This window comes from Dendrobates tinctorius, unplaced genomic scaffold, assembly GCF_039654945.1.
Source record: "Dendrobates tinctorius isolate UK_male_01 unplaced genomic scaffold, ASM3965494v1 ptg000490l, whole genome shotgun sequence".
In the NCBI taxonomy this organism is placed as follows: Eukaryota; Metazoa; Chordata; class Amphibia; order Anura; family Dendrobatidae; genus Dendrobates; species Dendrobates tinctorius.
The window spans coordinates 225,591-242,161 of record NW_027362151.1 but is presented as its reverse complement, the minus strand read 5'-3'; the positions used below and the strand labels follow the sequence as shown (position 1 = coordinate 242,161).

General features: G+C 51.4%; 1 protein-coding gene across 2 annotated transcripts; it reads right to left on the bottom strand.

Annotated features, from left to right (window-relative positions):
* Positions 1 to 11,724: 11,724 nt before the first annotated feature.
* Positions 11,725 to 15,482, bottom strand: HSBP1 (heat shock factor binding protein 1). Of its 2 annotated transcripts, none has more exons than XM_073564818.1 (4): positions 15,335 to 15,482; positions 13,095 to 13,161; positions 12,097 to 12,191; positions 11,725 to 11,916 (listed from the first exon to the last, which is right to left on the bottom strand). In XM_073564818.1, exons 1-4 carry the CDS (start codon positions 15,377 to 15,379, stop codon positions 11,899 to 11,901), a joined length of 225 nt encoding a protein of 74 aa, XP_073420919.1. In that variant the 5' UTR covers positions 15,380 to 15,482; the 3' UTR covers positions 11,725 to 11,898. The 2 variants fall into 2 exon arrangements, with proteins under 2 accessions (XP_073420919.1, XP_073420920.1); XM_073564819.1 differs by having other exon boundaries at positions 11,725 to 11,913.
* Between the last annotated feature and the right edge of the window lie 1,089 nt (positions 15,483 to 16,571).

Here is a 16,571-nt window from a genome sequence, read left to right as displayed (position 1 = left end):
GTGTGGGGGCTGTCTATTCCTTTGGGGTCTGTTCTAGGGCAGTTAGTTTTCCCTTTTTTTGCTTTAGGCTTATTTAGTTCTCCGGATGTGCCGAGGTGTCTAGGAACATCGTAGGCACGCTCCACGGCTACTGCTAGTTGTGGATAGGATCAGGGGTCTGCAATCCTCTTAGTTACCAACTTCTCTGGTTTTCTGTGGCTTGGCTTGGTCTTGTTTTCCTCCTCGGTGACCCAATCATAACAGAATCACCAGCCATACCGCAGATTCTAGGGTACTCAAAAGCAGGAAAGAATTGTAAAAAAAACAAACAAAAAAAAACAATTTTTTTTATATATATTTTTTCCTCTTTTTCTCTGGGGCCGTAGGAGGATTTTTTTTTCTCTCCTAATGGAGATTAAGCAATTGTCTGATCGTGTGGAGCAACTTGCTGCTGAAGTGCGGAGAATTTCCACCTACCTTATTCAGTCTCATGCTGCTGAACCGAAGATCCCTACTCCTGATGTGTTTTCTGGGGATCTGTCTAAATTTCTGAATTTTAAGAATTGTAAATTATTTTTTGCCTTGAAGCCCAACTCATCGGGAAGCCCTGCGCAGCAGGTTAAAATTGTCATCTCCTTGCTGCGCGGTGATCCCCAGGATTGGGCGTTTTGTTTGACACCTGAAAATCCTATTCTGAGTAATGTGAATGCATTTTTTCAGACCTTGGGGTTGTTGTATGATGAACCTAATGCTGTTGATCAAGCTGAGAGAACCCTATTGGCAATGAACCTGGGTCAGGATCCTGCAGAGTTATACTGTCAAAAACTCCGAAAGTGGGCGGTCCTTACTACATGGAATGATAGTGCATTGGCAGCTCTCTTTCGGAAGGGTTTGTCAGAGACTGTAAAAGATACTATGGTGGGATTTCCTGTTCCCTCTGGTCTTGACGATTCTATGTCATTAGCCATTCAAGTTGATCGGCGTTTATGTGAACGTAAAACACGGGAGGCGCTGCCACCTTTTGAACAACCGTCTGAACCTATGCAATGTGATGGGGTGTTGTCTATGGCGCAACGTCAGGAGTTTAGAAGGCGTAATAAGCTGTGTTTTTTCTGTGGAGACGCCTCTCATACTATTTCTGTCTGCCCTAAAGGAGAGAAACGTTTTGCACACACATTTGCTGTGGGCAGTATAAAACCTAAGTTCCTTTTGGCAATTACTCTGATCTGCTCCTTATCCACGTTTTCCGCCAAGGCTTTTGTGGATTCGGGAGCAGCTCTGAATCTGATGGATTTGGACTTTGCTAAACGTTGTGGCTTGTCCGTGACGCCTCTGCAGACGCCTATTCCTTTGAGGGGTATTTATGACACTCCTTTGGCGGAGAATAAACCTCAGTTTTGGACCCAGGTGATAATGCGAGTTGCCCCAGACCACCAAGAAAATTGTAAATTTTTGGTGTTGCATAATCTGCATGATACTATTGTCCTGGGGTTTCCTTGGTTGCAAACTCATAATCCAGTTTTGGATTTGAAATCTGTGTCTGTGGTGAGTTGGGGTTGTCGGTGTGCTCTTAGGGACGCTCCTGTTTTCTCCACCTCTCCTCAGTCGCATGATGTTCCTGACTATTTGGCTGATTTTTATGATGTATTTAGTGAGAGTAAGTCTGCGTCTTTGCCTCCTCATAGGAGTTATGACTGTGCAATTGAGTTGATGCCTGGGTGTAAATTTCCCAAGGGTCGGCTCTTCAATTTATCTGTACCGAACATGATGCTATGCGATCCTATATTAAGGAGTCGATGGAGAAGGGTCATATTAGACCATCCTCGTCACCTTTAGGTGCCGTTTTTTTTTTGTGGCCAAGAAAGAAGGTTCATTAAGACCGTGTATTGATAATCGTTCCCTTAACAAGATGACGGTTAAATATCAGTACCCGTTACCTCTGATGTCTGATTTATTCTCCAGAGTTAAAGGTGCCTGCTGGTTTACTAAGCTTGACCTCAGGGGGGCGTATAATCTTGTTTGCATCAAGCACGGGGATGAATGGAAGATGGCGTTTAATACTCCGGAGGGACATTTTGAGTACCTGGTGATGCCTTTTGGGCTCACTAATGCCCCTTCTGTCTTCCAGTCCTTTATGAATGATATTTTCCGAGACTTTGTGGATAAGTTTTTGATCATCTATCTGGATGATATTTTGATCTTTTCTAGTGATTGGGATTCTCATGTGGAACATGTCCGGACTGTGTTCCGGATTATGAGGGAGAATTCCCTGTTTGTTAAAGGATCGAAATGCCTCTTTGGTGTACAGAGGATTTCATTTTTGGGATTTATTTTGTCTCCGTCGACTATTGAAATGGACCCGGCCAAGGTACAGGCCATTTATGATTGGGTTCAGCCTACGTCTTTGAAGGCCCTCCAGAAGTTTTTGGGTTTTGCTAATTTTTATCGTAAATTTATAGCTAATTTTTCTGGTATTGTCAAACCACTGACTGATCTGACCAAGAAGGGCGCTGATGTGCTGAATTGGTCTCCTGAGGCTGTCTCAGCATTTCAGGAGCTTAAGCAGAGATTTACTTCTGCTCCGGTTCTACGGCAACCTGATGTCTCACTTCCATTTCAGGTGGAGGTGGACGCTTCTGAGATTGGTGCAGGAGCCGTTTTGTCCCAAGACCCTGTGACTTCTAAGATGAATCCCTGTGCCTTCTTTTCTCGAATGTTCTCCCCATCTGAACGCAACTATGACGTGGGGAATCGGGAATTGTTGGCCATGAAATGGGCATTTGAGGAGTGGAGACATTGATTGGAGGGAGCTAGACATCAATTTGTGGTCCTCACCGATCACAAGAATCTGATTTATCTGGAGTCGGCCAAACGCTTGAATCCGAGACAGGCTAGATGGGCCTTGTGTTTCACACGTTTTGATTTTGTGGTCTCTTTTCTTCCGGGCACTAAGAATGTTAAGGCAGACGCCCTTTCTAGGAGTTTCTTTGCCGATTCTCTTAATGTGACCGAGCCTACTACCATCCTAGGTGAGGGGGTAGTTCTTTCTGCCATTTCGCCTGTGTGATGCTCGCCATGTCTGTTATGTCCGCCATGTCTGTTGTGCCTCATGACCCTGTAGCAGTATGCACACTCACCTCATGTCTGCTGAGCTGCAAGATGCCTGCGTTTCTGCTTTGCCTTCTGTGATCTTCTCGTCATGTCTAGAACCCCTGATCATGTCGTTCCTAGGATCCTGCACTGTCTGGTTCTGCAATCATCTCGTCATGTCTGTAACCCTGATCATGTGACTGCGCTCTGTGATCCTGGAGCATCTGAACTAGGAAGTTCTCCCCTGGTCCTGACCCGGAAGAGGAGGTGCTGTGCCCTATATTAGACCGCCCCTCCCTATGCTCAGGGCCTGAGTATTGTGTTGCTTCCCTGCATGGCTGCTTGGTCTGTGGGGCGCTCCCTCTATTCTGTGCCCTTGCACTCTGCTCTGTCGTGTGTCTCTGCACACGCTCCGTGCTCGTACTCCATCTCTTGTCCCGTGCCTCGTCTTATGTTTGTCCGTTGTGCCATGTTCGTCCTTGTCCTGCTTGGACTTGTAGTCCTTCTGTTATTCTCTGCCTTGCCTGTTTTTGCTGTGCCTTGTTTCGTACCTTGCCTTGCTCTGCCTTGTTCCTCCCTATGGTCTCAGTCTTTGCTTGCTCTGCCTCGCTCTCTCCTATGGTGCTCTGTAGTGCTCCCTGGCACACGCACCATTCCTCCTTTCTTTCCTTTTGTGCTCTTTTCCATGTCTAGTCCCAAGGTTCTCTCTTGGCCCGGCTCTGGGCTCCGGCCTACGCTCCGCTGCTAGCTCCGTTCTTGCTCTGACCTGATTCCGTGTTTCTGCCTATGCTTCCGTCCCTGGTTCCGTACACTGCCTAAGCTCTGTCTTGTTTCTCGTCTTGTCTTCCCCTGCTCTGTTTCTTCGTGTACCCTTTGCATATGCCTGGCCTTCCTAGCCTCCTGTTTGTGCCTCAGCTGTGCCCGCCCTAGCCGTGCCCGCCTGCTTGTGCCTCAGCCGTGCTCGTCGGTCAGTGACAGCTGTGTCACCTGCCATGCCTCAGCCGGGTTCGCTGGAGTCTTGCCCGTCTTTCAGTGCCGCAGCCCGATCAGCTAGCCAGTGCCCCAGCTGTGCCCTCTGTGCTCCCTTACACTTCACGCTGTTTCTGCACTGTGCTCTGCGTGCTCTCTAAAGCACGCGCAGGCCCTCGCCTGCCCATGGCATACCTCCCCGTGCTTCTGTAAAAGTACGCGCAGGCTTTGCCATGTCCCCTGTCGTACCCTCTTGCACGCACAGGCCCTAACCCTGTCCTGGAACCCTGACGTGCCTCTCTGCACGCGCAGGACTCTGCCTCGCCTGACCCTGGCGTGCCCCTTTGCACGTGCAGGATTCTGTCTAGTATCTTGTGCCTTGGCGTGTCGCTACACACGCACTCTGTCTTGCCTTGAACCCTGGCGTGTCTCCAAGCACGCACCCTGCCTTGAACCCTGGCGTGTCTCCAAGCACGCACCCTGCCTTGAACCCTGGCGTGTCTCCAAGCACGCACCCTGCCTTGAACCCTGGCGTGTCTCCAAGCACGCACCCTGCCTTGAACCCTGGCGTGTCTCCAAGCACGCACCCTGCCTTGAACCCTGGCGTGTCTCCAAGCACGCACCCTGCCTTAAACCCTGGCGTGTCTCCAAGCACGCACCCTGCCTTGAACCCTGGCGTGGCTCCAAGCACGCACCCTGCCTTGAACTTTGGCTTGCCTGCAGGATTCCCGAAACCTGCCGACCGTTGCCAGAGGTCCGGAACCAGATGACTGCTGCCTGATGTCCGGAGCTGAAGTCCGCAGCCTGATGCCTGGATCCTGTCGGTCGCTGCCAGTAGTCCGGAGTCCGATGCCATCACACCCCGTCTTGGATCCTGGCGTGTCCTAGCATGCATCCCTTCTAGGAACTCTTGTGTGATCCCTATCACGTATCCTGTCTAGGACCCTGGTATGTTTTCGTGCATGTGTTATGCCTGGAACATTTGGCGTGCCCTTGCACGCATCCTGCCGTGTGTTTGTGCCCTGCACCTGATTCCATGTTATGCCTTGCACCTGAATAAAGTGTGAATCCACGTTTGAGGAAGAAACTGGGTGACTTCGCTTTGTTTGGTATCCTGTCCGTCCTGTTGTCAGACACTCAATAGTGTCTCCTTGAGCCGGCCATCTGGTCCAGCTGCCGTGGTGGCTCACCCCCTTGGTCTTGCCCCTGACACTCCCGGTACAGGGGGTGGGTTCTCACTAGGTCAGCTCGCCCTAGGTGGGAGGGTGCCACGGCCCAGAGGGTCCACTCTAAAAAAGGAATGGGCTCAGCAGAAGCTAAGTCCGTCACAGCCTGATTTGAGACGCGCCCTGGAGGAATTTCAGGAGGATAAACCTGAGCGTTGCCCTATGGGAAAATTGTATGTCCCTAACAAGTGGAGGAGTGATGTCTGAAATTCATTGCTCCGCGTTGGCTGGTCATCCGGGTATTTTTGGTACCAGAGATTTGGTGAGTCGGTCGTTTTGGTGGCCTGCCTTATCTTGTGATGTCAGGAATTTTGTACAGTCCTGTGGGACTTGTTCTCGGTCTAAACCCTGTTCTCGTGGGTTGCTGATGCCCCTGCCGGTGCCCAAGAGGCCATGGACCCATATCTCAATGGATTTTATTTCTGATCTTCCTGTGTCTCAGAGAATGACTTATCTGGGTGATTTGTGATAGATTTTCGAAGATGGTCCATCTTGTACCACTCCCAAAGTTGCCATCTTCCTCAGAGTTGGTGCCCTTGTTTTTACAAGAGGTGGTTCGGTTACACGGGATTCCTGAGAACATTGTGTCCGACAGAGGAGTCCAGTTTGTTTCCAGATTCTGGAAGGCTTTCTGTTCCGAGCTGGGAATTCAGTTGTCCTTCTCCTCCGCGTTTCATCCCCAGACCAATGGACAGACTGAGAGAACAAATCAGACCTTGAAGTCTTATTTGAGATGTTTTATATCTGCTGATCAGGATGATTGGGTTTCATTTTTGCCCTTGGCCGAATTCGCGCTAAACAATAGAGCTAGTTCTGCCACTTTGATGTCGACCTTTTTTTTCCTGTAACTTTGGTTTTCATCCTCTATTCTCTTCAGGGCAAGTAGAATCTTCGTCCTGCCCAGGTGTGGACACTGTGGTTGTGAGAATGCAGCAGATATGGGACCAAGTGGTGGATAAGCTGTCACTCTCTCAGGAAAAGGCCCAGTGATTTTCCAACCAGCATAGGACCATTGGTCCCCGGTTTAAAGTGGGTGATATGGTTTGGTTGTCGTCTAAGAATATTCCTATGAAGATTGTGTCTCCAAAGTTCAAGCCAAGATTCATTGGACCTTAAGATTTTGGAGATCCTTAAAGGGAATCTGTCACCCTTTTTTTGGCTTGCAGCTGCCGGCATAGACATCGGGGGCTTATCTACAGCATTCTGTTGATAAGTCTCCGATGTTACCTGAAAGATAAGAAAAACGAGTTAGATTATACTCACCGCGGTGGGCGGTCCAGTCGGACGCCTCCCTTCTTCATGTGATGACGTCCTCTTCTCCCGTCCTGTAATGGCTCCGGCGCAGGCGCACTGCTCTGTCCTGTTGAGGGCAGAGCAGAATTCTGCAGTGCGCAGGCGCCAGACCTCTCCAGACACCTGCGCACTGCAGGACTCTGCTCTGCCCTCAACAGGACAGAGCAGTGCGCCTGCGCCGGAGCCATTACAGGACGGGAGAAGAGGACGTCATCACATGAAGAAGGGAGGCGTCGGACCGGACCGCCCACCCCGGTGAGTATAATCTAACTCGTTTTTCAGGTTACATTGGAGGCTTATCTACAGCATTACAGAATGCTGTAGACAAGCCCCCGATATCTATGCCGGCAGCTGCAAGCCAAAAAAAGGGTGACAGATTCCCTTTAACCCTGTTTCTTTCCGTTTGGCTCTTCCAGTTAACGTTTAAAATTCATAACGTTTTTCATAAATCTTTGTTGATAAGGTTTGTGGAGCCAGTAGTTCCCATGGCGGCGCCCCCTGACTGGTTATAGGTAATTTGGAGTATGAGGTAGAGAAGATATTGGATTCTCGTCTGGCTAGACGGAGACTCCAGTACTTGGTCAAGTGGAAAGGTTATGGCCAGGAGGATAATTCCTGGGTCTCTGCTTCTGACATTCATGCCGATTGGTTCATACTTTTCACTGGGCCCATCCTGATCGGCCTGGTGGCGTGGAGGAGGATTCAGTGACCCCTCCTCAAGGCGGTGGTACTGTTGTGAATTCTCTTGATCTGACTTCTGAGTCGGGGCTCCCTCTGGTGGTTACGGCGGGTTGTGGAGCTGGCCGGGTTGAGAGAAGTCTGCCACCTGACGACGATGATTGGAAATCAGGGGTTACTGACTGGGAGGGTATGAGTGAGCAGGCTTCCCTCAGTTGCTGCTGGTGATTAGTTTCTTCCTGTGCATCTTGAGGTCTGCTGTCTCCTGCCTGATCCTGCATTTTTCAGTTAAGTTGTTCATTTGCTAATCCTTTGCCTCTGATCTGGTTTTGCCTCTTTCTGCTTTGCTGTGAGGGTTCAGCGTGCTCCCTGCTGGGGCAGTTCTGGACCCCTCTCCATGTTACAGCTTGTGTCAGTTTGTTTTGTCCCGTTATATTAGTCTCTATTGCTTTGCTGGCAGTTCATACCAACCTTTCTGGTTTCCTGGGGGCCTAGCCTATTCTTGCCATCCTCCTCGGTGATCTATTCATAACACAGGAGATAGCCAGGTTATACCGGCTGTACATATATAATTATATACAGGAGATGCCCGGGTTATACCGCCTGTACATATATAATTATATACAGGAGATGCCCGGGTTATACCGCCTGTACATATATAATTATATACAAGAGATGCCCGGGTTATACCGCCTGTACATATATAATTATATACAGGAGATGCCCGGGTTATACCGCCTGTACATATATAATTATATACAGGAGATGTCCGGGTTATACCGGCTGTACATATATAATTATATACAGGAGATGCCCGGGTTATACCGGCTGTACATATATAATTATATACAGGAGATGCCCAGGTTATACCGGCTGTACATATATAATTATATACAGGAGATGCCCGGGTTATACCGGCTGTACATATATAATTATATACAGGAGATGTCCGGGTTATACCAGCTGTACATATATAATTATATACAGGAGATGTCCAGGTTATACCGGCTGTACATATATAATTATATACAGGAGATGTCCAGGTTATACCGCCTGTACATATATAATTATATACAGGAGATGTCCAGGTTATACCGGCTGTACATATATAATTATATACAGGAGATGCCCAGGTTATACCGCCTGTACATAATTATATACAGGAGATGCCCAGGTTATACCGGCTGTACATATATAATTATATACAGGAGATGCCCGGGTTATACCAGCTGTACATATATAATTATATACAGGACATACTCTGGGTTATGGCAAACATTAAAGACCGCTGCACAATGTTCAGTTTCTCTGATTTTTCTCTTTGTTTTTGAGTAAAATGTAAATTTCTCTTTTATTCTATAAACTTCTGACATCATGTCTCCGAATCTCCAAGCAATACATTTTGTATTTATTTTGTGAAAATGAGAAATGGTCAAAAGAACAAAAAAATGCCGAGTGCTTGTAGACCTCAATGCTAAGAAACAAGTCCATAATCATTTGGACACAACAATCCTAATGTTTTACCTCTGGAAGAGTTCAGAGATCAGTATTCTGTGGAATCCCCATGATTGTTAATCACAGCTTTCCTGCGTCTTGGCTGCTTTCCTCCAGTCTCTCACATGGCTTTTGGGTGACCTTATGCTGCTCCTGGTACACACATTTCAGCAGTTCTTCTGTGTCTGATGGCTTGTGACTCTCCATCTTCCTCCTGATTACATTCCAGAGGTTCTCAGTGGGGTTCAGGTCTGGAGATTGGGCGGCCATGGCAGGGATGTGATGTGTTGGTCCTTCATCCACACATTGAGTGCCCTAGCTGTGTGGCATGGCGCATTGTCCTCAGAGTTGGGGAACATTGCCTGAGCAGAAGGAATCAGCTGTTTTTCCAGGATAACCTTGTATGCGGCTTGATTCATACGTCCTTCACAAACATTAACCTGCCCCATTCCAGCCTTGCTGAAGCATCCCCAGATCATCACCGATCCTCCACCAAATTTCACAGTGGGTGACAGACACTGTGGCTTGTACGCGTCTCCAGGTCTCCGTCTAACCATTAGACGCCCAGGTGTTGGGCAAAGCTGAAAATTAGACTCATCAGAGAAGATTACCTCACTCCAGTCCTCTATGGTCCAAGCCTTATGGTCTTTGGTAAACTTCAGCCTGGCTTTCCTTTGCTTCTCATTGATGAAAGGCTCCTTTCTAGCTTTACAAGACTTGAGCCCTGCCTCTAGGAGCCCGTTACGGACTGTTCTTGCCGTGCACTTCACCCCAGCTGCCATTTGCCATTCCTATTGTAGGTTACTTGATGTCATCCTGCGGTTGCTGAGTGACATTCGAGTAAGATGTCAGTGATCCCGGTCAGTGGTCACTTTCACCCTCTGCCCGTCTGTAGCTTTGTTGTCCCCAGTCTCTGCTGCTTGACCTTGTTGTAATGGACTGATGTCTTAGAGATTTTAAGGATGGAGGCGACATGACGCTCACTGTATCCCTCTGCTAGTAAAGCCAGAATTGAGCCCTTCTTTTCCTCACTCAAGACTTAACTTTTAACCATGCCAAAGGAAGTGAAATGTTTTCATGCCTATTACTTTTGGGATATTACTAGTACTTGTTTTGCCGTCCAGCTTGTCCTATTGCAAGAGGATTGTGGACCCCACAGCAGGGATTTTATACTTTCCTTCGTTAAGGCTGTGTGCCCACGTAGCGTTTTTGATGCAGAATATTCCTGAGCAGAAACGCTTCTTCCCGGGAAACCACATGCGTTATATGAAGCACTTATGTAAGCGTTTTCACAATACAATTGTATGTATGCAGAAACACGTGCATTTCCTCAAAATTAAATATATATACACCCTGCACAGTACCACTCCTCCTGTATATATACACCCTGCACAGTACCACTCCTCCTGTATATATACACCCTGCACAGTACCACTCCTCCTGTATATATACACCCTGCACAGTACCACTCCGCCTGTATATATACACTGCACAGTACCACTCCGCCTGTATATATACACTGCACAGTACCACTCCTCCTGTATATATACACTGCACAGTACCACTCCTCCTGTATATATACACTGCACAGTACCACTCCGCCTGTATATATACACTGCACAGTACCGCTCCTCCTGTATATATACACTGCACAGTACCACTTCTCCTGTATATATACACTGCACAGTACCGCTCCGCCTGTATATATACACTGCACAGTACCGCTCCGCCTGTATATATACACTGCACAGTACCGCTCCGCCTGTATATATACACTGCACAGTACCGCTCCGCCTGTATATATACACTGCACAGTACCGCTCCGCCTGTATATATACACTGCACAGTACCGCTCCGCCTGTATATATACACTGCACAGTACCGCTCCGCCTGTATATATACCCTGCACAGTACCGCTCCTCCTGTATATATACACTGCACAGTACCGCTCCTCCTGTATATATACCCTGCACAGTACCGCTCCTCCTGTATATATACACTGCACAGTACCACTCCTCCTGTATATATATATATACACTGCACAGTACCGCTCCTCCTGTATATATACACTGCACAGTACCACTCCTCCTGTATATATATATACACTGCACAGTACCACTCCTGTATATATACTGCACAGTACCGCTCCTCCTGTATATATATACACTGCACAGTACCGTTCCTCCTGTATATATATACACTGCACAGTACCGCTCCTCCTGTGTATATATATACACTGCACAGTACCGCTCCTCCTGTATATATACACTGCACAGTACCGCTCCTCCTGTATATATACACTGCACAGTACCGCTCCTCCTGTATATATACACTGCACAGTACCGCTCCTCCTGTATATATATACACTGCACACTACCACTCCTGTATATATACACTGCACAGTACCGCTCCTCCTGTATATATATACACTGCACAGTACCGCTCCTCCTGTATATATATACACTGCACACTACCACTCCTGTATATATACACTGCACAGTACCGCTCCTCCTGTCCTGTATACTGGGTGTAATTCCTATGTGGCACTATTGCCCTCTGGTGGCCGCACACATTATGTCCTGATCCATCCGCTGCCCAGTATGTACGGGACACATCATCAGGTCTGGGGGCTGCAGACAGCACTAGGTGGAGCGATCTCGGCCCCAGAATACAAGGAGGAGTGCCTATACCTTATAGATGGATGTATATAATGTTCTGGTTTGCTGTTGCTAGAGATGTAATCCGTTGCACTGGTAATGTAATCTCGGCCATGACTATCAGCCCCTTACTGCAGCAGCTTCGGGGCAGTGCGAGTCCGAGCCCCAGTGATCGGAGCAGTCCGCATACATATCTGACGTCAACCCCAGGATTCCAGATACTAGAGGCACAGACTGTGGGAACAAGGACGCAGCCCCTGGATCCCAGACCACCCACCCTCCCCCATCACACGCCGTACCTGAGGGGCTACCGGAGCAGGGGACGTAAGTAACACCAGTGACATTTTATCATTTATTTTTCTGCAGATGTAAAACAAAATGTCAAGTCACAAAAATGCTGAAATACAAAACACACAATCTAAATATACAACATGGCTAAAGGAGGGGGGGGACAACACCGAGGACGAGGATCCTCCACCCCGGGCACTGGTACAAAATCCGAGCCGCTCCGCTCAGTGTTTGGCAGCCTGCTAACAAAGGGCAAAGAGACATGTCAGTGACTGAGATCTGCAGCACCTAACAGAACAGCGAGTGCAGCTCTGGAGATGACTGGAGCACACGATGCACAGATGAGCTATTGCAGGCCCCTGGTTGTGTCTCGTCCTCTGTTCTTTACACTACATCCCATTCTGCCCCAATGATGCACCCACCTTGTTGGCACAGTCCTCCTCCTCCACGCCTGCCTGCGTCATCAGATCCGCAATGTTCTTCTCCAGGTCGTCGATACGAGTGCTCATGTCATCGAGTGACGGGCTTAGATAAGGAAAGCAAGTGCCACACTTCAGAGCAGGTGACATTAGACGGGTCGGGGACCGGCGGCAGGGACTAACACTCCTCGGCAGAGGTTCTGCTTGCTCTGGGGTCGTCATGGTCACATGGACAGCGTTCTGTACCTGGACTTCCTGCTAGAAGACCGCCACTAGATGGAAGGTTTCAGGGCAGGATGTGTAAGTTTGCCAGTGTAGCTATGGTAACCCCAGAGCAAGCACAATCATGACAGCAATGAGAGGTCACTGTGTAATGAGGGGTGGGGTGAGAACAAAATGGAAACCCCAGGTGCTTATTAAAGGGCCCCTGGGACTAGGCCCGGTACCTGGGGACTGAAGGGAGATACAGGACGTGTGCCAGCTGCTGACCACCCATCCTGACCCTCGGCTGTACCGACTCTCTACCTCTACAGTCACTTTCCTATTCACGATCAGCAGAGAAGTTACATGGTCGTGTAGGAAAAAAATACATAAGTGTCCGTGAAACTAAACACTCTGCGACAATGTATCCAAGATGTTTGTCCAGAATTCTGCGATGAGAAGCTGGGTAACGTCTACAATTGGTATCGCAATGCCGGACTGCATCAAGGATTTGTGGCTTCTGGGTTCTCGTGTTATGTTGGCCAAGCTCTGATGAGGCGGGCGCACACGGGGCGAACCGGGAGCCTAGAAAGTGGCCACAATTCATGACGAGCAGCGGCGTCCCTGACCGGAGTAACATCGGGGGCGCAGGACACTCACACGTACCGGGTTCATTAAGAAGCGGCTGACGCCAGCGCCCCCTCCGTGACGCCACTGATCGGGATGAATCGGGGGAAGGCTACAGAGTGTCTGGTTACCCCGATCCACCCCCTGATCCCCTCCGACACTGCGCAGGATATTCCTCCCGATGATCTGATCCGACATCGTCTGGAACTTGTCCTGCATTTGTTGCAGCAGATTCTGGACCTAGAGAGAAAAGATGAGAAATCAGACACGGTTCAGGGCGCCGGAGCCGCAGGACAGTGTGAGGACGACGTCATCGCTGTGATGTCACCGGACTGGAGAAACGTCACCGACGTGAAGGAACCCAGAAAAACGGCCAGAAATTGTGAGGAGGCAGCGATGGCACCAGCCGTCCCCGAAATCATATGCCACATAGGAAATAGAGGCCATTACTGGAGGCGTAGGGGCCCCAGAGCCATAGAGTGGACGGGCCCCAAACTGAGGCCATTACTGGAGGCTCAGGGGCCCCAGAGCCATAGAGTGGACGGGCCCCAAACTGAGGCCATTACTGGAGGCTCAGGGGCCCCAGAGCCATAGAGTGGATGGGCCCCAAACTGAGGCCATTACTGGAGGCTCAGGGGCCCCAGCTCCATAGAGTGGACGGGCCCCAAACTGAGGCCATTACTGGAGGCTCAGGGGCCCCAGAGCAATAGTGTGGATGGGCCCCAAACTGAGGCCATTACTGGAGACTCAGGGGCCCCAGCGCCATAGAGTGGACGGGCCCCAAACTGAGGCCATTACTGGAGGCTCAGGGGCCCCAGCTCCATAGAGTGGACGGGCCCCAAACTGAGGCCATTACTGGAGGCTCAGGGGCCCCAGCTCCATAGAGTGGACGGGCCCCAAACTGAGGCCATTACTGGAGGCTCAGGGGCCCCAGCGCCATAGAGTGGATGGGCCCCAAACTGAGGCCATTACTGGAGGTGCAGGGGCCCCAGCGCCATAGAGTGGATGGGCCCCAAACTGAGGCCATTACTGGAGGCTCAGGGGCCCCAGCGCCATAGAGTGGATGGGCCCCAAACTGAGACCAATACTGGAGGCGCAGGGGCCCCAGAGCCATAGAGTGGACGGGCCCCAAACTGAGGCCATTACTGGAGGCTCAGGGGCCCCAGAGCCATAGAGTGGACGGGCCCCAAACTGAGGCCATTACTGGAGGCGCAGGGGCCCCAGCGCCATAGAGTGGATGGGCCCCAAACTGAGGCCATTACTGGAGGCGCAGGGGCCCCAGAGCCATAGAGTGGATGGGCCCCAGAGCCATAGAGTGGATGGGCCCCAAACTGAGGCCATTACTGGAGGCTCAGGGGCCCCAGCGCCATAGAGTGGATGGGCCCCAAACTGAGGCCATTACTGGAGGCTCAGGGGCCCCAGCGCCATAGAGTGGATGGGCCCCAAACTGAGGCCATTACTGGAGGCTCAGGGGCCCCAGCGCCATAGAGTGGATGGGCCCCAAACTGAGACCATTACTGGAGGCGCAGGGGCCCCAGAGCCATAGAGTGGATGGGCCCCAAACTGAGGCCATTACTGGAGGCTCAGGGGCCCCAGAGCCATAGAGTGGACGGGCCCCAAACTGAGGCCATTACTGGAGGCGCAGGGGCCCCAGCGCCATAGAGTGGACGGGCCCCAAACTGAGGCCATTACTGGAGGCTCAGGGGCCCCAGAGCCATAGAGTGGACGGGCCCCAAACTGAGGCCATTACTGGAGGCTCAGGGGCCCCAGAGCCATAGAGTGGACGGGCCCCAAACTGAGGCCATTACTGGAGGCTCAGGGGCCCCAGAGCCATAGAGTGGACGGGCCCCAAACTGAGGCCATTACTGGAGGCGCAGGGGCCCCAGCGCCATAGAGTGGACGGGCCCCAAACTGAGGCCATTACTGGAGGCTCAGGGGCCCCAGCGCCATAGAGTGGACGGGCCCCAAACTGAGGCCATTACTGGAGGCGCAGGGGCCCCAGCGCCATAGAGTGGACGGGCCCCAAACTGAGGCCATTACTGGAGGCGCAGGGGCCCCAGCGCCATAGAGAGGACGGGCCCCAAACTGAGGCCATTACTGGAGGCTCAGGGGCCCCAGCGCCATAGAGTGGACGGGCCCCAAACTGAGGCCATTACTGGAGGCTCAGGGGCCCCAGCGCCATAGAGTGGACGGGCCCCAAACTGAGGCCATTACTGGAGGCGCAGGGGCCCCAGCGCCATAGAGTGGACGGGCCCCAAACTGAGGCCATTACTGGAGGCGCAGGGGCCCCAGCGCCATAGAGTGGACGGGCCCCAAACTGAGGCCATTACTGGAGGCTCAGGGGCCCCAGCGCCATAGAGTGGACGGGCGCCACATTGTGGAGCTGAGGTGCGGGGTCGCTTCCTCTCCTCACCAGGTCTGTCAGGTCCTGAACGGTTTTCGGGTCGGTCTCTGACATCTCCCGTCTCCTCTGTCGCCGCCTCACAGAAATCTCTCACCGGATGTGATTCTTCAAACCACGCCCACAAGGGCAGCCAGTTCCTCCAATCAGCGCAGGCGGCAGATCTACTTCCGGGTGAAGAGACGGCTCTTCGGTTGCTAGGAGACAGGCCTGTGACGTTGGAGGCGACGGGTGATAACCGTCATTGCCGTGGAGCTGACGGCGGCGCCTGGACGGCACTGCGCATGTGCGGGGGTACAGCCAGGCCTCTGTCATGTCTCCTTTTCCTGTAGTTCTGTGGCGCTAAGGCCACTTTCACATTAGCGTTTTTTAGGCGCAAGCGGTTTAACCAGTTTCAAGACATGTTAACTCTTAAAACGCCTGCATTCCCATAGACTGTAATGCGGTTTTTTGACACCGTTGGACGGACCCAAAAATGCAACAGGGTGCGTCCGGCGCGCACCTTACAAAAACACATGTGCACGAAAACAAGAGCATGCGCCCCTCATGTTAAATATAGATGGGCATGACGCATGGACGATGTGCAGCGCAAAAACACGCTAGTGTGAAACCAGCCTAACATGGCGGATAAGAGGAGAGCAGCAGTGAGATGTGAGCGCCCCCAGCCTGAGAGCTAACAGGAGAGCAGCAGTGAGATGTGAGCGCCCCCAGCCTGAGAGCTAACAGGAGAGCAGCGGTGAGATGTGAGCGCCCCCAGCCTGAGAGCTAACAGGAGGGCAGCAGTGAGATGTGAGCGCCCCCAGCCTGAGAGCTAACAGGAGAGCAGCAGTGAGATGTGAGCGCCCCCAGCCTGAGAGCTAACAGGAGGGCAGCAGTGAGATGTGAGCGCCCCCAGCCTGAGAGCTAACAGGAGAGCAGCAGTGAGATGTGAGCGCCCCCAGCCTGAGAGCTAACAGGAGGGCAGCGGTGAGATGTGAGCGCCCCCAGCCTGAGAGCTAACAGGAGAGCAGCAGTGAGATGTGAGCGCCCCCAGCCTGAGAGCTAACAGGAGAGCAGCAGTGAGATGTGAGCGCCCCCAGCCTGAGAGCTAACAGGAGAGCAGCGGTGAGATGTGAGCGCCCCCAGCCTGAGAGCTAACAGGAGAGCGGCAGTGAGATGTGAGTGCCCCCAGCCTGAGAGCTAACAGGAGAGCAGCAGTGAGATGTGAGCGCCCCCAGCCTGAGAGCTAACAGGAGGGCAGCGGTGAGAT

Excerpts from the sequence above, each read along its gene's own strand:
- HSBP1 (XM_073564818.1), bottom strand. The coding sequence starts at position 15,379 with ATGTCAGAGACCGACCCGAAAACCGTTCAGGACCTGACAGACCTG. Across the intron at positions 13,162-15,334 it reads TTCAGGACCTGACAGACCTG|GTCCAGAATCTGCTGCAACA; the intron begins GTGAGGAGAGGA and ends TTTTCTCTCTAG. Across the intron at positions 12,192-13,094 it reads GGATCAGATCATCGGGAGGA|TCGATGACATGAGCACTCGT; the intron begins ATATCCTGCGCA and ends TAAGCCCGTCAC.